General features: G+C 31.7%; 1 protein-coding gene and 2 long non-coding RNA genes across 10 annotated transcripts; 2 read left to right on the forward strand and 1 right to left on the reverse strand.

Annotated features, from left to right (window-relative positions):
- The first annotated feature begins 1,482 nt into the window (after nt 1-1,482).
- On the forward strand, nt 1,483-10,524 carry LOC126864468 (uncharacterized). Its single transcript, XR_007689194.1, has 3 exons — nt 1,483-3,518; nt 3,566-5,834; nt 6,095-10,524. It is a non-coding gene; the product is annotated as an uncharacterized LOC126864468 (long non-coding RNA).
- Nucleotides 9,371-13,230, reverse strand: LOC126864462 (uncharacterized). Of its 5 annotated transcripts, none has more exons than XR_007689182.1 (4): nt 12,656-13,230; nt 12,258-12,557; nt 11,726-12,131; nt 9,371-11,662 (listed from the first exon to the last, which is right to left on the reverse strand). It is a non-coding gene; the product is annotated as an uncharacterized LOC126864462 (long non-coding RNA). The 5 variants fall into 5 exon arrangements; XR_007689181.1 differs by having other exon boundaries at nt 9,371-12,131; nt 12,258-12,427; nt 12,487-12,557; nt 12,656-13,226; XR_007689180.1 differs by having other exon boundaries at nt 9,371-11,865; nt 12,038-12,131; nt 12,656-13,226.
- Nucleotides 13,231-13,549: 319 nt separating this feature from the next.
- Nucleotides 13,550-21,681, forward strand: LOC126864439 (splicing factor 3B subunit 1). 4 transcript variants are annotated; one of them, XM_050615799.1, is made up of 19 exons: nt 13,550-13,893; nt 14,173-14,351; nt 14,431-14,517; nt 14,617-14,743; nt 16,721-16,800; nt 16,911-17,078; nt 17,157-17,373; nt 17,460-17,864; nt 17,948-18,411; nt 18,491-18,848; nt 18,924-19,216; nt 19,297-19,422; nt 19,497-19,718; nt 19,803-19,985; nt 20,077-20,265; nt 20,354-20,529; nt 20,611-20,883; nt 20,968-21,184; nt 21,251-21,681. In XM_050615799.1, exons 1-19 carry the CDS (start codon nt 13,866-13,868, stop codon nt 21,407-21,409), a joined length of 3,951 nt encoding a protein of 1,316 aa, XP_050471756.1. In that variant the 5' UTR covers nt 13,550-13,865; the 3' UTR covers nt 21,410-21,681. The 4 variants fall into 4 exon arrangements, with proteins under 4 accessions (XP_050471756.1, XP_050471758.1, XP_050471757.1 ...); XM_050615801.1 differs by lacking the exons at nt 13,550-13,893; nt 14,173-14,351 and adding an exon at nt 16,330-16,398 and having other exon boundaries at nt 14,496-14,517; nt 14,617-16,050; XM_050615800.1 differs by lacking the exons at nt 13,550-13,893; nt 14,173-14,351 and having other exon boundaries at nt 14,496-14,517; nt 14,617-16,398.
- The last annotated feature ends 431 nt before the right edge of the window (nt 21,682-22,112 follow it).

Raw genomic sequence — 22,112 nt, forward strand, 5'->3', positions numbered from 1 at the left:
TTTTTATTCTATATTTTCGACTTCTTTTTTCGCGTAGAATCACCCCCTTTCCGCGTGTACCATCAGTTACCAACCACCCTGTATATGTTTCGAATTTCGAGAATTACGTTTTTAAAGGCATATACACGCTGATTTTTACCATTTACAATTATATCGCTGAAAGGACAGTTAAATCTAACTGTCACCGCACGTCGAGCAGCAAACAAGTTGTATTACCATAATCTCATCACTGGGACGCAGATTATATCCGCGTTTCTGTTAATCCCACGTTAAATAATTTTCGTTGAACACGCAGACTTCCAGGATCTAATCTTCTCTGTGCAGCGCGTTTCGTCGTGTTAGCTTGTCTTCTTTGTTTCTTCGATAATGCGCAACAATCGAGCCCCTCAACAATCTCAACATCCAATCTGATTAAACTGGGGTTAACTTCGTTTTCTCTTAATTTCTTAATTTCATCGCAGCTTACTGTTTACATAAGTACGTACATCAACGTTTTATATAACTACATTAATGTACAATTCTTGAGAAACGAATGATACCTCAAATCTATTTATCTATTGCAACAAGATTATGCAAATATGTAATAGGAAATTGTAAGAAAAATTTAAAAGACAATGTTTGAAACGTTATTGTTCCTGTACGTTTCAATTTACGTAGTCAATTGATGTCCGAATGACTCAATCGTGATGGTTATCGATTCCATCGATCGTTTAATATTAGCCTGGAAGCGATTCAGACAGGTATTAACTTATAAGCGTATGTATATTGTATCGCGTGATTTGAGCTATTATTCGTACAGGGAGGATCAATAGTCGCGACGTAGACCTTTTAAAGACTAGTATTATGCAAATTTAATTTTCTGCAGTTTTATAACACTTATATGATACTATTTTTTACTGGTTAACGACTGAAGATTTATTCCTATAGATTTTTCTTTGAACGTCTATGTAAAACGAACCAGTAAACGCAAAGGCTAATCAATGTCTAAATTTCTTAGAATAATCCGGTAATGAAAGATTGTTCGTCTAAATAAGAAGGTTCGATAATATTCTTATTACGTAAACGACGATACGTCGCAAGCAATGAAAAAGGATTGCAAATTCTTTAAATCCACTCGTAACTAACTACGTGTCGTCTCAGTCAATTTAGCTCACTGTCCGCTTGATAATATTTTTTTAACGCGCTGCATCGACCGTATGCTCGGCGCATATACAAAAATCAAAGTGCATCGTCTCTTTCAGATGCATCCGGCTTGATTCGCAAATTCGAAGAAGCGGGTCGTCGTGTCAATGGATCTTTCACCGCACATCATCGAACGAATCTGTTCTTCCTCGTCCCTTTCTCTCCCTTCCTTCTTATCGAATCCCGAGGTTCTTTCATAATTTTGCCTTTACTAGGTATTACACGAGTGTCACGCGTTGAGGCTAACTTATGTGATACTTGACACACTGCTACCAGCGATAACGAGCCACCTGGAACGAGACTAACGAGCATCTCACATTTCGTATGATGTATTCTGCCGTTACTGACATAGTACGCGATACATCCACGCTAGAGATGAGTCATTACACACCTTGTGTATTGTCCACCCTCGCCATGGGGGCTTCCTTCCGCGAAGAAATCGTCGAACCGCCTCCAATTATTGAACTTTGATTAGATCTCGATTGTTCGTCCCGGACACGTCTGGTGTAACGTAACCGGTTGTGATAATGAGTCAAGAGAATTGCATCATAAATCGTAATTGATTTTGTAATTGCTAACACTCTAGACTGGACGTATTGTCGCTAATGCTACATTATCGGGAAGCATTTTATTGCTAAAAAATTAAATAGTATATCGACCGTATATCGCTATCGTTATCGGCCAGCATGAAACATGTTAGGATATCTGTTGATAGTTGGAGAAAAATTAAAATAAAACAGGTTTCTAAAATACTCGCAGTCATACGTTTACTCTGCTTTACTATGCAGAAGATTAGGATCTCTACGTCTCTCTTATTTTAATCCAAACAAAAAATATATGGAAATTTTTAGAATATTTTATATGGATCGTGGATGTTTGTGTATTCATAGAAATTTGGAAGTTCCTGAAATCCGCAGAATGTATAATACCTACTTAGTATAATATTTGGCGAATAAAAGAATTCTTTGCCTAGGTATCATGTTTTGAGTGATTCATAAAAAAATTATTCATACAAATTATGTATACACTTTCAACCAGTTTTTAATGATAATGATCCAATATAAATCACGGGCGCTTTGAAAAGTAAAAACGTTATACGTAAATATTCAGAGGATCATGGAGAAATTAACGTACACGCGTACAGATTAATGTAACAGAGGGGAAAAATACAACATCGATATTAAGTTGAAGTTAAAAAATAAAAGTGGGATCGTTACTTATACATTTAATAAAATCCTTCGCTTTTTTTCACTAATTATTCGAAAATACGATCATCTGCACGATAGCCCTCTATAAAGCGAAGGAATTCGATCATTTGTCCATTCTTAATTCTCCTTTTTATTTTAATCCATTCTAAGAAGAAATGGTAGGATAATTTAAATATAATAAAGACCAACAATGCAAGGACTACATAGTGACGTCAACTGAACATTTCCATTTAAAGTTAAGCAGAAATATCGTGTCTATCATTAATCTTGGTCGTACTATATTCAGTTACGCTTTTCCTTTTTCTTACACATTCTGCATTTCGAAAATGTACGTGTGCAGAACGTATCACCTTGATAGAAAGATGCTGCATACACATGACATCTCGTTTCTCGACAACCGCTGATTCTCCTCGTCACATTGACTTACACTCGTCGGACCGTACATTTCAATCCCGCTTCAGAACGTTTTCTCATGCTAATTTCGCTGTGGCCCGTTTCCATCTCGCACGACGCTCACGTACACCGTCTAAATCAGTTTGTTTGCGGAACGGCGTGCGAAACATTCTACGCTGATGCACCGTATACGTCCGATCATTAACAATAACTTATGCACCTGTCAGATAAGTTGCTGCACGTTAACAGCATATTTTCTGCAAACGTTAGTTTCCACTTGGTATCAACTCGCAAGTAATAATTTTGAAGTGCCTTAAAAATTCTTGATTAAAAATAGATCATATTAGAATATACGTATAAGAATAAGTTATATTTAGACCTGGATAGATGTTTATGCAAATTGATATTTCTATGAACAGAACTAAAGATTTTAAAGGATACTAAAGGACTAAAGACGCAAAGATTTGTTTCACCTACTAAATATCATAACGGATACTGTACTTTGCTTCTGTCGTATGTATGCCTGCATATTACGCGCATTCTGTGCATTTTTACTTTTACGTTTCTTTTAACGTTTCAATTTGAATTTATACGAGGCACCGAGGACAAAGGTGAACCAAGCCATATCTTCTCTCGATGCAAGCTTACGTTATTGCAGTAAGCTGTATTAATCGTGAAAAAGTGGAGGAACTGGTTCTTTTTTCCAAAACAAACCTAGATAACATAACGAAATCGGTCGTTGCATTGAATATTTTATGCTAACGTTTTTTAAACATTTTTAGTAAATTGCTCGATTTGTTGAGTAACTGGGATTCGCCCACTCTTGTTTTCAATTTCTAGCGTGTACGTGTAGTCTACTCTTGCTACTGATACTTTCGAAGTAAATCTAAAGAAGCTCGAAAGCTTGAGAAATTAATTAAAAAACAGAGATTTTTCATTTATGTGTAACAGAAGATCGATGAATTAGGTTTTGCACTCGAGGTAATCTAATCTGTACACATTTTAGAAAAGTATCAATTTCTTTTTAATTTCTCAAGATACGCGCACAAAGAGAGGAGAGGTTCTATCACTTTCGAATAATGCGATTGATTCCATTCTATCAATGAAGGCATGCCGATGTTTGCCAACCGTTTCAACGAGCTTCATTGTCTTTCTTCAATTTTATTATTAGGTTTCATAGCACGCGCAAACGCATAACATATGCGAAATGAAAATAGATTCATTGCGCCTCTGTTACCATGGCCTTCGCTGCATATTTGCTTACAAGGTGCGTCTTAAAAGCATTGTAAACACCGCGTACTCTATCTACCAGTTGATTGCGTATCTCGTTTGGCGCGGAAAGAATCGAACTCGCCGCAGTGCCACTTGCTTGATCCATAGCCCGCTTACTAGAACCAAATCTAAACTGCTGTTGACTTACCCCAGTCGCGTGAACACTACAGTAATTGAAGAATACTCGTTAAAAGCAGATAATTTTCGATTATTTGAAACATTTAAAAACAATGTAAAAATAAGTTTGTTCTTATTCAAATATACTATCCCGAAGAAAATACATAATGACGATTCAAATGATTATTTATATGCAAGGCGAAAATCAAATATAACAAAAGTGCGTCGGAGGCTTCGTGTTTGAAAAAATCGAGTTTGAAAATTTACGAGGTACAGGGTACGTGAATTTGACCAATTGTCGGCTGGACTGAAATGGACAACTGATAGGAAATTGTTCTACACAAATAAATTGAAAATGAAGAATAAAATTTTGTTGTTTACACTCTCGTTTTGGGGAAAATGAAGTTTAGATATGTTAGCCAAGAATTAGTCCAAGTAGACGTAGATTTTATCGAAAAATGAGACTTCAAATGAAAAGATGTTATTCTACATTTTTGATATTATATTTCCATATGTAATATAATTCATCGATTATAGATCATCGACTATCTACTCCTGTCTAGCTGAGAATCAAACGAATTTACGCATACCTCACAAATTTTCAAAACGAAGCCCCCAACGCAGTTTTGTATGTGTTCAAATTCTATTAGTCATCGCATGTACAGTCAGTCACGAAAATATTCTGCAAATTTATTGCAGTTACAGGCTAAAACTCGCGAAGAACAGCAAACTTATAGTAACGTTAACCGATTTCGATGAAACTTTCAGTACGTATATAACTGATATAAATGTCCAACATATGTTGTTTAAATTTTTTCAATATTTCTTTTACACGTTATCTGGTACTAATCCTTCTGGCTTCTCAAGAAAACTCAAGTCGTTTGGTCCAATTTTTCAACAGTTATTCTACTCTAAAGAGTGTACAGATATTTTCGTGACTGACTACAGTCAACGCTTACGATAAGAAAGGAAAATTATAAGCCATAGAAAAACCCAGTGAACTATTACGCGAACGGTCCAGTTAATTTTTATTATCAATTTAATCCTACGATGTATACTTACCGATAAATGAAGTTAAATTAAAAAAAAAAAAAAAAAAGAAACAGAGAAACTCATTTCGTTCTTCCTTAATGTCGTATCTGGAACGATGGCTGAATTAATAATACGCCCCGATCTAACAATAAACCTCGTAACTCGAACGAGTCTCATCGACCTCGTTGAGGGACGAATGAAAAATAATCCGAATAAAAGGAACAAGCAAAACTCGCCATTATCGAAAATTTCACAAAAATTCATTCTGAAAAAGGGAAGAGAGAAGAATTTTTCAGAAAACGTTTTTAAAAGAAGAATCGACGATAGGTATCTGATGGACATGCACGTCGAATTAACGAAGCAGCCCATTGAAACGGTACAACAAAAGTCCGATCGTTCTATGCGGCGCTATATTTACCAGTTGCTTGGGTGTGTTGAAAAATATAAAGAAGCACGCTGTGCGTGGTAATACCAGGCTGTGATATTAAATTCGATGCAACGATGGCTCACGGTCGTGGGAATTTGTTTACAAATTGATGATAGCGGCTCTTCGATCGTCCGATGATTAGTTTCCGTTGATGGGACCGAGCGAAAGAAAAATTGCATAATTGACGTCGCTCTATGACCAAGGTAATAATGATTGCTTCGAGCTTTCTGATGAAACCGACGAGTAGCTTAATTTTTTTGCGATACGGTGTTTATCATTTGCCTTGTCGTTATAGATAATTAGCGCAAGATATTCGATATATCTTCAGATATCCCATATTGGGACCATTTTTAACGCGTATTTAATACGTTTAATTTTTCTTATTGGATATATGTTTGGAGTAAATGTCTTGTAACTTTTATATAAATTTTTAGATTGAGTTTAAATTTTAAAATTTTTTCAGTTTTTGATAGAGTTTAAATTTTACCAATATACACTGCCTATCATAAGGATTAATATATCTACTCGTTGCGATTGTTGCAAAAGTCTAATTTTTACTTTGTTTAATATCTTACATTGTAAGCCACATACGAATTAACACACGGAAGAATTAGCAGACGAATTAACAGATTTATAATAAAATAATGAAAAAATAAAGGCATTGCAAGACATTCAATTTAAATTAACGTCATGAAGTATCCAACTACGTATAACCGGTAATGTAATTATGACTATCGTGTCTCAATATAGTGTTAATGAAATTTTAAAATGTACAAGTTTTCCACAATGAACGTTTAAATACTCTTGCATGCCTGTATTTGAAGATCAAAGGGCAAAAAGATATAATAAGGCTACTTTCCTTAGTTTCCATCACTTTTGTGTTATTTTGTGGCTAAAAAGTTATATTTTAATGCGAAATACACATTTGAAGAAGCGAGTGATCTCGTATATTTGATGATGCTTATAAATCCTTTGAAAATAGGTGATAGATCCACAGTGATTTTTAAGAATTAAATGTTTGTGTAATTGTCATGTTGCTTCAATTAAATTAATGGGAATCTACGTGTAACTGCTGTTATTAATACGTCTTAAGTATGTAAGAGGATAAGAAAAACACATATTTAATCCCAAAATCAAACGCAAACACAGCTTTGATATGAAATTGTTTGGCAACCTATTCAATTTTAATATTGCTCATCTATAAAAGACGAGAAATATGATTTATCATGTTTTTCACCTGTGGTTGTGCTCTCTATAAGAGAAATGAAATATTAATTTCTTTTTTTTTTTTTTATCGAACGGTCATCAGATATTACGGTTCGTCTTATTTTTCTCTTTCCAAGTTCTCCCGGTGTACATAAAAATCTCGTTAGAGTGAAATTAAATCCAGGAATTTCCATCGACGTATACTTATCAGCTATGTTACAAGGAGTTCGTTTCATCGTGTATCTTACTTATAACGTATCATGCTCGCGTGCTTAATACTCATTGTTGAACTTTCCATTACAAAAAGATATGGTACGCGTAGCAAGAAAATCTCGAAATAATCCTATCAATAGTAAAAGCTATCTAGTTACGTAAACCGTCAAAGTTATAAACTGTCGCAATTAATTTGCGTGTATTATAATTGAGGAGATTTCTTATTCGCCATGAGGCGAAATGGCAAATTGACCAAATTACATTCAAGTCTTAGCTATAATTTTTTAATATTAGCTTTAAGCTTTCTAGCTTTTTGATTATACCTTTAAATTGATAATTATGAAGAAGCTCGTGAAGAACTTCTAAAGAATTTCTTAGAAAACTTTGTTTCCTCTTTTATATTTACAAAATAATTGAAATTTAAAATAATTTAACTGTTTGGCTAGAAGACGCCTACAAGCTCTTTTATTGGAAAACTCTTCAATTACGCTGCAATTTGATTCTTCATTTTATCTAAATCTTCATTTTTATCTGAATTGCACGAAGTATGTTAATACAAATATTAAATAATAAACATTGGAGTAAAAAACAAGCTAAATTATTATAAAATAATCCATTTCGATAATCTTTACAATCGATGATATAAATAATGATTGATTAAGAAGCCAATGGTTTTTATCTTTCTGGCTCTAGTTTTAGTTCGTACATCTACTATTCTATTCGCCATATAAATTATACAAGTGTAAGTTTCCTCAGTCGATACTAATTATTGACATTCCTTATCGGATTAGGAATGACCCGAATATGTACATATTCCAGGTACTCTATTGAAAATATCGCTCAAAATAAATTTCTCGATCTATCAAAATTTCATACTTGATAAATTCTCATCCGGTTAATTTTATCGCGTTCATGTGATCTGAAAGACCGCTGACTCGATTAGCCACTTCACATTCAGATAAAAGTTACAGGTATCTAGAAAAAAACGCAATACGAGACCGAAACAACAATAAAAATGATATATCGTTATTATTAAACCGTTATCGTAATATGTTATTAAAAAAATCAAAGAAAATACATTCGGGAGAAAAAATTATCTGACTGTTCTCTTGGTAATCATTCGTATTATTCTTCGAGTTATTCGTTACAATTTATCAAAAGGGCAATATGAATCATGTGCGGCTCCACGTTACATTTATTAATCTCTCAACTTCATTACATAAATTCATTATTTTTCATTCATTGCATCAATTTTATATTCATATTCATATTTATGTTCACATTCATATTCATGTTCATATTCATATTCATATTCATATTGAATAGTTGAGGGACAAATAAATACATGAAATCATAAAACGTAACAGTTGGCTTACGAAAGTAGCTGAAATTTTTAATAAATTTTTTATAAGATGAAAAAGAGGCTGGCCAGTGGACATGTTCGATTAAACGATTCCTTTTGAAAGAAATCTGAATGAATTATCTATATTATACATATTAATAAGCCTCTTCTTTGAAAGTAAATTATTTTTCTAAACTAGTATTTCAACCTATCGGCAATTAACATAGTAGAAGACCGTGTAAATAAAAATTGCAAGGAACGATAGAGATAGCGGACAGTCAATTAAAGAGGTAGATAACTTTAATGATTTCGCTTCCCTTGATTTTCATTTTTTTACACAATCGAGGAAATAATCACCAGTAAGTATACGTCGTTAGATTTCTCTCTTGAACTTGGATTTTATCAGTTTCCATTGTTGAACGATAACAAACTCATTACCTGCTTTTTTTCAAAGAAATGTGTATTCACTTTTTATGCCATCTTTATACGACAATATGATTAGCAGAGATCAGCTATAATCAGCTGTGTTATATGAATCATGCATCGGTAAAATTATCCGCAACGAGTGTGTTCTTCCTTTTCTCTTAGTAATCATTTTACAAACATAAAGATTTCGTGCGAACAGTGGCTACAGAACAACTGCGACGTTTCACAGAGATTTATATTTTGAAAAATGTAACTGAAATAGTAGAGCCTTGACAAAAAATTGTTTTATCCATCAACTATTACGCAAAGCACTACACTATTTCATATTTAATATATTTTCTTATATTAAACGCGTTCTGCACAATTTTGCACCTTCAAATTTTCTATTAATATTTATATCATTGTATTTATTATGTTGAAGTTAATTAGATTCAGGTACATGAAATTTCGTACTATGTGTTTGTTAGTATCTCTAAATATAATTAGAAAAATTTGATATTACGAAAGCGAAGCGTAAAGCCTGATAACGTGAACGCGATTGAAATTAATAAATACTATAATCCTTCGAATTTTATTTTTAGAAGAAGAGAGTACATTTTGTATTATACAATATTAATTGATACTATCGATACAATTTCGAGAGACGTTTTATCTTAATCTATTATTGGAGATTATTGTGCTTAAAAATTGATATGATCTATTATTCCCCTCTTCGCCTTCTTGTTTCATGTATATTTTATATAATTAATCGCAACTTAATCCGCATTTATTTACTCATTAGGAACTAAACAGTGAAAAAATACGGAAAAAGTCGGGTAATGGGAGGAAAATATCTTACACGTTGGCTTCATAGATGCTGATTATACAAATATAATAGACATGAAAAGTTGTCGTAATTTCAAAGAGAATAATTTATTATGATGTTATGAATTCGTACTTCAAAGTCCATCAAATTCTAAGGATAAAACATAACAATTAATGATGAATTATTAATGAACTTTTCCGACCTTTCTGTCACATTATTGTCATCGTCTTGCGAATCAACATAGAAAGGAAATATTTGCAAAGTCATATCTTATAAAATCCACGTGTTATATGCCAATCCATGTATTTAACGCAGTGAAAAAAGATTGCGTCATATGTAATATAAACATAACTTCAGTATTTAAGAAATTAATCTATAAACCATTTGTAATTTACATTTCATTAACTTACACGTAGCTAGAGATGAAATGTTATATTAACATGTTACATTAACTCTGAGGAAATTAATCTAATAAATCATTCCACATTGCTAGATACATTGCAGATAGTGGTAAAAAATGCAACTGTAGCTCTCGCGGTAGTCGCACACTTCTCATGAACATTATTACGTGTGTTAAACGAAACATTTCAAAATTTTATTGGCACTGTAACGACGCCCAAGTATTATGATTATTAATAACTATTATTTGATACAATTTTGAATTTTTGGAATTCCTCTCTTTGAGATTTTTGTAAACGTATATAGAAATTGCAAGATGTATATATTTTGCAGACACAAAAATATTTGAACAGGCTATCATTCACTGTAATAGCTATTATAATATGCTTAAGATTTTTCTACTAATTATTCATAATACTAACTTTTCACTAAATATAAGTTTACGGTAAATACCTTGCAACTTCTAAGTATGCATGTATATTTTCAAATTGGATTCGAGTTTTGCCGATATAGTCATATCAGTGGTGTCTCATCACAGCATTAATCAAATTTCAGAACGTTTTATATAATACGCATGACACGCACATGAAAATTTTCCATGGTAAATGTACAAATACTTTTGGAGCCAATTTGTATGTATACATATGGATGTATATTTGATCTCTATATCTTTCCAGTATCTTCGAATATAGATAATATCATAGCATATACTGAAGTCATATATCGGTCGTATATACCTATGTATTATGACAAAGTATTTTCTATTTTTAACATCATCTAATGTCTCACTGATAAACCACACTCGCGGAAGTGGACATTCGATAACAACCTACTATTAATGGCTTCTCTTTAGCTTAACGAACGTAAGACGTGCTCGTAAATCTATTTACTTTAATGATCAACGATAATGCGACATATTGACATTTGCAGTTATACATGGGTTTTAATATACCGCATGATCTTTGATTTTCTATCGAAATTACTTCGAAACGTTGTTCCGTAGAAAGAAAAACTTCAAGAATTCATTAAACGTTACCGGAGACGGTAAAAAACGAAATCGGTTAATCCGAAAATCTCCAAAAACACAGAGGAATCTGTTTTCAGCCGAATCTTGACGTCATCGTTTACCGAAGAACGTGAGAAAGCGTGATTTTCGTGCATGTTCTCTTGAAGTCATAGATGACGCATTTATTCCAAGTTAATATTGACACATTTTTTAGGTCGATTTGTACTGCAATTTTTATCTTGTACCACGAGGTAAAAAGTTAAAATCTTCTGCTTGTTCACACGATTATTTCAAATACATTTTTTCGGCGTCATGAGTCAATATTTGTCCAAGCCATAATCAAACTGCCAGTTATATTGGAAAATTTGTAAATTGCATTGAACGATAAGAAACGGCCACCTGCCTGAGCTGCAAAGATTTTCTTAATTACATTCTGTTATTTTATCCTTTTGGATTGTTTTATTAATCTTGTGCATTATTTGTACAAGCTAAACCAATCTTTTTCCAGTTTGCGTCAGCCACAGTTTATACAATAAGTAATGAAAGAACACATACAAAATGTTTCCAAATAGAACCGTTATCAGTATGGGAAATATTTATGGTAAACGATGTTTCATCTGATTATGCATTACACCTGAAGGAGGAAAGAGGAAAAGAAATCAAAATTTCCTACAGCTGCTTAAGACAAGAAACTCACGATCAGTTGCCAACTCGAAATTCGCCAATTGGATAAAATACATGCATATATATATTAAAAGGATCGGAAAACGTATTTACGTAATACTTCTCATCGTTTAGGATTGCATCGGAGAACCACGTACTACTCATTTCATAAGACTGAATGATAAATTTGATAAGATTTTAGAATAACATGTTTATAAAATATAAATACTTCGGTTATCAATATTTCTAAAGTTAGATGAAAGAATTTAAATGTAAAGGAATGATTAAAAAATGTTTCAGAGACAAATAGATGATAATCCTGCTTCTTAATGACCATCGTGGTTACTTTAAAACTTTCGCGTAGATCCCCCTTTCCTTGAGCAATAAATATTGCAGAACTTGTGAAGTGAAATAAAAACCAGGTACTTCTAAGAACGTGTCTGCAATAGATAGTAAATGTAATATATATATATATATATATATATCAGAGGATTCGATAATAAATCACAGCAACAGAGGCGTAATTAAATTTACAAAGATAATGCGATAAAAATCATAATAAATACCTTGTAGAACGTGGGGTGCTTAGTTTTGATAAATTACCAGATTATCGTCGATATATTATCGGACCAACTTTTCAATCGTATTAAAAATAACTAAAGTATTAAATACGTTTAAATATTAAGAAAACACTGTATTTTTTCTTTTTTCTTCTTCTTGCGAAATGATATAATTGCTATAAATTTTACTTTATCAGTCAACATTTGTTGATAATGATTTTCGTGCATTGTTTACCTTTTATTATCTAGTTGTATTGTAAAGTAGCACAGCCTAAATATTTGCGTTATATCATATTACATATACGTCTGAAATAGCGAATAATTTGCATTAGGCTACGTTTAAAAATTCTTACTATAATAGTGATATTAGTATTATTATTTTTGTATAATTTCTTCGTAATTACCGCGAGCGCAACGTATACACAAAGTAAAATATCGAACAAATAAAGAAAAATATCGAATCAAATATAACAAATTTCCGTGTATATTGCGATTGTTGAAAAACATGATAATGTAGTGAAAACAGTTAATTAAATGGGACTGTATCTTAAATTACAAACGAATGATTCTTTAAAAAATGTTTGATTCATTGATCCATACGAATTATATACTCTTAGTACTTTAATTCGTCCAAAATCAGATGTGAACTCCATCTATATACATGTATTCTGTTTTTATATACGTTTATAATTCCCACAAACATCATTACATGTATAAAAATATATGTGAAGGCACAGCTTCTTAAAATAATCTATTTAAAGTGATTCAATATTTGGAAGAAATTTGTAAATTTTTATTCGTGCATCTTGCTGATCAGATGGCGTATAAAAAAAATGAGGGGATCACAAAAGTCACATTCCACAAGGTAATTCTCTTAATCAGTTTCTTTTTCTTAATAATAAAAATTTGCTCGCTTTATAGACTGAACGTTGAAACCCTATCACCACGAAGCGGTGAAAAAGTGAAACTAATCACTATTGCTGTCTGTATCTAACATTAGTATATATATATATATCTATCTTTGTCGCACACTATTGCGTCCCTTGCCTACGGAAGAGGCATATGCTACCATCTATTTGATACAAAAGTAACAGCAACTGAATAGGAGGACTGGATAGGAGCAGTAAGGATAAATGACAGCACATAACTTGCTAGATAAAGATAGCAATATTGTGCGACAAGGACAAATATACATACTTGAGTTAGACAAGAATTGCGATAATGTGCGACAAAGACTGCAATAGAGATTAGTTCCATCTTTCCACGGCTACATGGCGATAGTGTTTCAATGTTCATATAAATTTTCATTAGTGACAAAAACAAAGAGGATTAATTTGTGAACTTTTATGATTTCGTCTTCCGAATTACATTCTATCGTTGTGTAAATATTCCAAACCTCATTTTCATACATAAAACAACAAATTTTATTGAACATTTTGCTAACCTTAAATTGAATACTCATGTAAACGCACTTTAATGATTTGGAAATAATTGAGTGTGCCATCTTATAACATTACCAATATAAAGATTGGTAAAGAAAACGGGATTTAGTTCTTTGGTGAATCTTTTTCATGTTCTGGAGGATATTTTTCTGTAAAATTTTGATGCTGAACGATGGATTCCATTCCCAGAACGCATGAAGGTTCGTTTGTCATAAATTAAATTCTGGTATTTATGATTGGAATTATACTTTATTTTAAATTATTATCTGCGATTCTATTCATTTATGTAATTTAATTACCGAATATTTACAAATCTTTATCTAAATTCCTTTGATTAGACTCAGTAATAAGAAACAACATAAGTAAATTTGATATTTAAGCAATCATTTGCTAATAGTTAATCTTAATTATTCTAGCCTTGCATTGTGTTAGATTCTTAGTAAATTTAATGTAATTTGTATTTGTATTGATCTATATAGATATTGAAGCACAAATACGAGAAATACAGTCAAAGAAAAAAGAGATTCAAAATGCATCTACTGAAAAGGACCAAGTAGGGCTAGGAAAGACTGGGTTTTATGATCAAGATATTTACGATGGAAGTAATAATAAATATGAAGGCTATGTTACATCTATTGCAGCCAATGATGAGATTGAGGTAATTTCATTTTTTACCATGATGATTGTTTTTATTGTAACATAATAATAAGTTATGAATTGTATTATTTTTTTTTAAGGATGAAGACTATGAACCAACAACTTTTAGTACTAATAAAAGACCAGGCTATACTGCACCAGCAGCATTACTCAATGATGTTGCACAGGTATAATATTTTGAAAACAATATTATTCTTATTATTATTAATGTTGCTAATGGTATTAATAATTTTAATTTAATAATGTTTAATTTTTTTATGCCCCAGAGTGAAAAGGATTATGATCCTTTTGCGGACAGACGACGACCCACCATAGCTGACAGAGAAGATGAATATAGGCAAAAAAGACGAAGAATGATTATATCGCCTGAGCGTGTCGATCCTTTTGCAGAAGGTTGGTATTTTTTTCTTCTTAAGTTAAGCAATTTGAAAACAAAACAGGTAATTAGATATTAAGTGTGTTTATATATTATTATCCTTGTTAATATTTTGAAGCAATATAATAAGTAAAAGAATAATAATTATGTACTAAATAATAATGAAGATAAATTAATTAATAGAGTTAAATATAATTTTTCTTTTTTTAGACTAAGATCACTTAGTGCATATAAGTGCTAATTATATTGCAACAAAATATGTGCACAATAAAGCTTCTATCACTGCAGTTTATAAAAAAACTAAGGTCATTTTAAATATATTTTTATATCTGAAAAAGGTCAACTTGATTTTAATGTGGCAAAAATGAAATTTAATTTAATAGATATTATTATTTTGTTCCAAATTATTAAATAGTCAAGTTGACTTTTTTTAAAATCATTTAATGGTACTACAAACTTGATTATAAAGTATCACAAGTTTCAATAACTGAATGACCATACCACCAATGTCTGTTTTGTATCATTTTTATCTTTATTAGAAAGTAATATAATGTAAAAGATGAACTTAAACTTGTATGCAATTATGTTATTTAGTTTTCCAAATAATTAGTAACATAACATGTTTTAAATAATTTATAAGCAAATATATGAAAATTTTATTTTCATTTATTCGTAATATGATTTAATTTGTTTCTTATACATATCACCACAGACATAAAGTAATTTAATATTTCACAAAATCAAAATTTTATATTAAATAGATAGACTTGTATATAGATGTTCAAAGAAGACATTAAATATAAATATATTACAACAAAAGTTATTTTCAATATTAACAAATATTAGTATATTTATCTAGTCTGTTTTAATGAATACACATTGAGCAATATCTTTCTGTTGCTGTAGTATTACTAACTATAATAACTGAGATAGAAGTTGTTTCACATATCAAAAATATTATGATTTATATTGTCTTTATATAAGTTTATGAAAGGCACAAATAATGATCTTTTAGTATATACAATCGGCTAATTATAATCAGATCTAAATTAGTGAAGGTACAGATTATATGTTGCTTGCACAGTTATTTTCTAAAATATTTGGGTTCAAAATATTTATCTCAGTTATTATAACAGTTAATAGATTTAAAAATTTTTCATGCTTAGATTGTGGAAGGGTTAAGAAATAAATAAGACAGACTGGCTTGAGTGAAAAGAGTGAATGTGATTCTTTCAAATAAATACTAATGTTTACATTTTTTTCCAATCTTAGTGACGGTCTGCACATTTGGAATCATCTGCTTACCGAGGATACTATGTCGAAGGTTAAGCGAGATTGAATTGTCACAGAGCATTACAGTCACATCGTATAAATGATACAATGAGACTTTTTTTTTATATTCAATTATAATTTAATATATTTTCATGAGTTTCCTTTTTCACAAATTCTTTATTTACTGTTTTGATTGCTTACGCGTATAACACATATGGGTCGATAAATTCTCATTGTATCACACATTTCTCGTGAGAACATAAATATTGAAACATAGTATGAGTGGTTGGTGTGCAAATATTATTAATAACAAGAATGAGTTGATTTTTAGATGGCTAAAGTATTTTTCGATGTGGAAGACATGAGCAGGACAGTGCTCCCTATGGCACCAAATTTTCACGTACGTATGCTATATGCCATCTGCTGTTGCAACTCTCTCAAACCCGTTGCGTAATTAACGCGATATTTTATTTACGATTTGTTGTTACATTTACTTCTGTAAAACATTTTTATTGTCATTTAATTTGATGATATATGCAACGTGGAAATGAGAGTCAATTCAGTAGTTTACTTAGAATATACTCAAATATTCTAGGGGCATTTTAACAATAAATATCATTATAATATCGCTAGGTATGTTCAGAAGTTTTTGAAAATTTAAGCATTCATTGAACAAATAACTAATGGTTACGCTCTGCGTGACTTTTGGTTCCTGATTACAGGTGGTAAGACGCCAGACATCGGTTCTAGGACATATACCGTGATTATGCGGGAACAGTTATTGAAAGGAGAAGAAACTGAGGTATATGATCAGCAATTTTAACACGTTCAACTTTTTCATTAATATTTAAGTAAAAAATATTATTAAGTAAAAATATATTTAAGATATTCACATAATATTTATACTTATAGTTAAGAAAAAAATTAGCAGAAAAAGCCAAAGAGGGAACATTGAAAGCAAATGGTGAACCTAAACCTGCACCTAAGAAAAGAGGTCGTTGGGACCAAACAGATGATGCTCCAACACCTAAGAAACCATCTGGTACAACTGCAACACCAACATCATGGGACAATGCAGATGTAAATAAATAGATACTTCTGAACTAATTTTAACGTGTGAGAAATAATAAAAATTATTACCTTTTAAAATGTTATTAGGTAACACCTGCTGCAATTAGGTGGGATGAAACGCCTGGTCATGGTAAAGGTGGAGAAACTCCTGGTGCAACACCAGGCGTAAGTACAAGAATGTGGGATGCTACTCCAGGACACGCAACACCTGGTGCAGCTACTCCTGGTAGAGAAACTCCTTCTCATGAAAAAACTGTTTCAAGTCGTAGAAATCGTTGGGATGAGACGCCAAAAACTGAACGTGGTAAATATAAAGTATATTTTATTAAGAAGATAGATAACAAATCAGGAATAAATAGTTAAATAATAAATGTTTGTTTTATATATTAGAAACACCTGGTCATAGCAGTGGTTGGGCAGAGACTCCAAGAACAGATCGAGTTGCAGGAGATTTAATTCAGGAGACACCAACACCTTCTGCTAGCAAACGTCGAAGTCGATGGGATGAAACACCTTCGAATCAGACACCTGGGTCTATGACGCCACAAACTCCAGCAACTCCTCTTACTACACCACATCAAACTTCAATTTTAACACCTAGTGGTGTAACACCAACAGGACCCAAAGCTATGGGATTGGCAACTCCAACACCAGGACATTTAATGTCAATGACACCAGAACAGCTTCAAGCATATCGTTGGGAACGAGAAATAGATGAGAGAAATAGACCACTCTCAGACGATGAACTGGATGCCCTGTTCCCACCTGGATACAAAGTTTTGCAACCACCTGCGGGTAAATGATGCAAAATAATGATTTTTAAAATTATGATTGAGAAATATTTAATTGTATATTTAATTTAATCTTTTATAATATAGGATATATTCCAATTCGCACACCTGCAAGGAAGCTCACTGCTACACCGACGCCTATTGCGGGCACACCACAAGGATTTTTCATTCAAACTGAGGATAAAACTGCGAAATTCGTAGACAATCAACCAAAAGGAAATTTGCCTTTTATGAAACCAGAAGACGCACAATATTTTGATAAGTTATTAGTCGATGTTGATGAAGAAACGCTTAGTCCTGAAGAACAAAAAGAGAGGAAGATAATGAAGCTGCTATTAAAAATTAAAAATGGCACACCACCAATGAGGAAAGCTGCTCTAAGACAAATTACAGATAAAGCAAGAGAATTTGGCGCGGGTCCTTTATTTAATCAGATACTCCCTCTTCTTATGTCTCCTACACTTGAAGATCAAGAACGGCATCTTCTTGTGAAAGTTATTGATCGTATTCTTTATAAACTGGATGATTTGGTTAGACCCTACGTACATAAGGTAAGTTTATACGCTGTATATAATATTTTAACAATTTTCTCTTAACATTGATAAATGTAAAAATATGATTTATTTTTAGATTTTGGTCGTTATTGAACCTTTACTTATTGATGAAGATTACTATGCTCGTGTCGAAGGTAGAGAAATTATCTCTAATTTGGCTAAAGCAGCTGGTTTAGCAACAATGATCTCGACTATGAGACCAGATATTGACAATATTGATGAATACGTTCGTAACACGACAGCCAGAGCATTCGCTGTGGTCGCATCAGCTCTAGGAATTCCTTCTTTGCTTCCATTTCTTAAAGCCGTGTGTCGCAGTAAAAAGTCATGGCAAGCTCGTCACACGGGTATCAAAATTGTACAACAGATTGCTATTCTTATGGGATGTGCTATATTACCACATTTGAAGAGTTTGGTTGAAATTATAGAACATGGTAATGTGAAACTACCTTTTAGGGTTATTAAATAAAATTTCAAAAGATAATCAGAGGTCACTGATTAATTTATAGGTCTCGTGGATGAGCAACAGAAAGTTCGTACTATCACTGCTTTAGCAATTGCTGCATTGGCAGAAGCAGCCACACCATATGGTATCGAGAGCTTTGACTCTGTTCTAAAACCGCTTTGGAAAGGTATTCGTACACATAGAGGAAAAGGTCTTGCTGCATTCTTAAAGGCTATTGGTTATTTAATTCCTCTTATGGACGCAGAATATGCCAATTATTATACTCGTGAGGTGATGTTAATTCTTATTCGTGAATTCCAGTCTCCTGATGAAGAAATGAAAAAGATTGTTCTGAAAGTAAGTACCTTAAGTTATAATAAGTTATAATAAGTTATAACATGTTAAATATATTACTATTACATTACAATATACTGTAGGTAGTGAAACAATGTTGTGGAACAGATGGTGTAGAAGCACAATATATTAAAGATGAAATCCTCCCACATTTCTTCAAACATTTTTGGAACCATCGAATGGCTTTAGATCGTAGAAATTACAGACAAGTATATATTACATAATATTAATAGGTATACTTACAATAATTACAGAAAGCATTTTATAAATCTTAATTTTATAGCTTGTTGACACGACTGTAGAAATTGCAAATAAAGTTGGTGCATCAGAAATTATAAATCGTGTGGTAGACGATTTAAAAGATGAAAACGAACAGTATAGGAAGATGGTTATGGAAACCATTGAGAAAATAATGGGAAATTTGGGAGCCGCGGATGTTGATTCTCGTTTAGAAGAACAACTCATTGACGGTATTTTATATGCTTTCCAGGAACAAACAACAGAGGTTCATAATATTTATAATCTTTATAAACAATTTCAAGTTTTACATATATTATAATGAATTTATTATATTTGTTATATTTAACAGGATGTTGTAATGTTAAATGGTTTTGGAACTATTGTGAATACATTAGGAAAAAGAGTGAAAGCATACCTCCCACAAATTTGTGGTACAATTTTGTGGAGATTGAACAATAAATCTGCAAAAGTAAGACAACAAGCTGCCGACTTGATATCACGAATTGCCGTTGTCATGAAAACTTGTCAAGAGGTAAATTCATATTCCATACAGGCATAAGTTTTATTAAAATTTCATAAACCTAAATTTTGGTAGTATAAAATCATACTTATTTGTGTTATAGGAAAAACTAATGGGTCATTTAGGTGTCGTTCTTTATGAATATTTAGGAGAAGAGTACCCTGAGGTATTAGGAAGCATTTTGGGCGCATTGAAAGCTATTGTAAATGTCATAGGAATGACAAAAATGACACCACCTATTAAAGACTTACTACCACGTCTTACTCCTATTCTGAAGAACAGGCATGAAAAGGTCTGCATTATTTATACAAATATATTTACGTATACATTCAAAAATCTTGAAAAATATAAATTATTTATACCTAAACTTCTCTGTTTAGGTACAAGAAAACTGTATTGATCTCGTAGGTAGAATCGCAGACAGAGGACCCGAGTATGTATCTGCCAGAGAATGGATGAGAATATGCTTCGAACTTTTAGAATTGCTCAAAGCTCACAAGAAAGCGATTCGAAGAGCTACAGTAAATACATTTGGTTATATTGCCAAAGCAATAGGGTAAGTATAAACTAAACATAGAGGATTTATAATATATTACGTTTTAACATCATTTTGAACTTTTTATCTTTTTCTGTGCAGACCTCATGATGTATTAGCAACCCTCTTGAATAACTTAAAGGTACAGGAACGTCAAAATCGTGTATGCACTACGGTGGCTATAGCTATTGTAGCTGAAACCTGTAGTCCATTTACGGTTCTTCCTGCTTTGATGAATGAGTATAGAGTACCAGAACTAAACGTACAAAATGGTGTATTAAAGTCTTTATCCTTTTTGTTTGAATATATTGGAGAAATGGGAAAAGATTACATTTACGCTGTTAGCCCACTATTAGAAGATGCGCTCATGGACAGGTAAAAAGAGCATTTATACAAAAACTTAATGTTTTAAATTAGAAATAATTATATAATAATCCAATTTAATATAACGTTATACAGAGATTTAGTGCACAGGCAAACTGCATGTGCTGCTATTAAACACATGGCATTGGGTGTTTACGGATTTGGTTGTGAAGACGCATTAATACATTTATTGAATCACGTATGGCCCAATGTTTTTGAAACTTCACCTCACTTGGTGCAAGCATTTATGGACGCTGTAGATGGTTTACGTGTTGCTCTTGGGCCAATTAAAATACTACAATACACTTTGCAGGTAAATCATTCAACACATTGTATTTAAGATATTAATATAATAGATATTTTCATAATGTTTTTACAGGGATTGTTCCATCCAGCACGAAAAGTACGAGATGTATATTGGAAAATTTATAATTCTCTTTATATAGGTGGACAAGATGCTCTTGTAGCTGGTTATCCTCGAATTATGAATGATCCAAAGAATCAGTATATTAGATACGAATTGGACTATGTTTTGTAATGATTTTAAAGTATATATAAGAGATGTTGTATCATACATTTATATAATCTCCATAGAAATTAGCATCCTTCGCTTATTATTGTTTATAAACCAGCTAAAATAATTGTATGTTCTTAAATGTGACGCAAAAGATATAGACAACAGTATTTATTTCTTGGACTTCTTTAAACAAATTATATATAAATTCTTCTAGAAATTGATTCTGATTATAAATTTGCATAAAAAGAGATATTTGTCAGTCCGTATATAAATAAAATGTTTCGTATTCTAAACGATATTGAATTTATTTCGAAGCATTATTTCGCTTCAATATTTATTTAGTTGTTCCCTTAAATTTTATTATATTGTAGTAAAAGAGAAATATAATTATTTTAATCTTACGTAAGATATATTTCCTTCATTTACAATATTAGAAAAGTTCATATAATTGTATATTTACATAAAAATAAAACAAAATGAACTGTATTCTTCATGAAAACAACATCATAATGAAAACACTAACTTGATTCTTTTTCAATATTTTATTTTTTAAACTTAATTTGTTAAACTACCAAATGAGACTAGTGGCAATTTATCTTTAAATATTTATTTGTAATTTTTAAGACAGTTTAATATTTTATAGTATATATTGTGTAAAACATTCACATACTGAACTTATGTATTTATATTACAATTTTTAAGTATCATTAGAGAATACAGTCGT

This window comes from Bombus huntii, chromosome 4 (genome assembly GCF_024542735.1).
Source record: "Bombus huntii isolate Logan2020A chromosome 4, iyBomHunt1.1, whole genome shotgun sequence".
Taxonomy (NCBI): domain Eukaryota; kingdom Metazoa; phylum Arthropoda; class Insecta; order Hymenoptera; family Apidae; genus Bombus; species Bombus huntii.

Bases quoted from the DNA above. Each gene is read 5' to 3' on its own strand.
- LOC126864439 (XM_050615799.1), top strand. From the start codon at position 13,866: ATGGATTCCATTCCCAGAACGCATGAAG. The intron at 19,719-19,802 runs GTTCATAATATT...TATATTTAACAG, and splicing joins TCCAGGAACAAACAACAGAG to GATGTTGTAATGTTAAATGG. The intron at 19,986-20,076 runs GTAAATTCATAT...TTTGTGTTATAG, and splicing joins TCATGAAAACTTGTCAAGAG to GAAAAACTAATGGGTCATTT.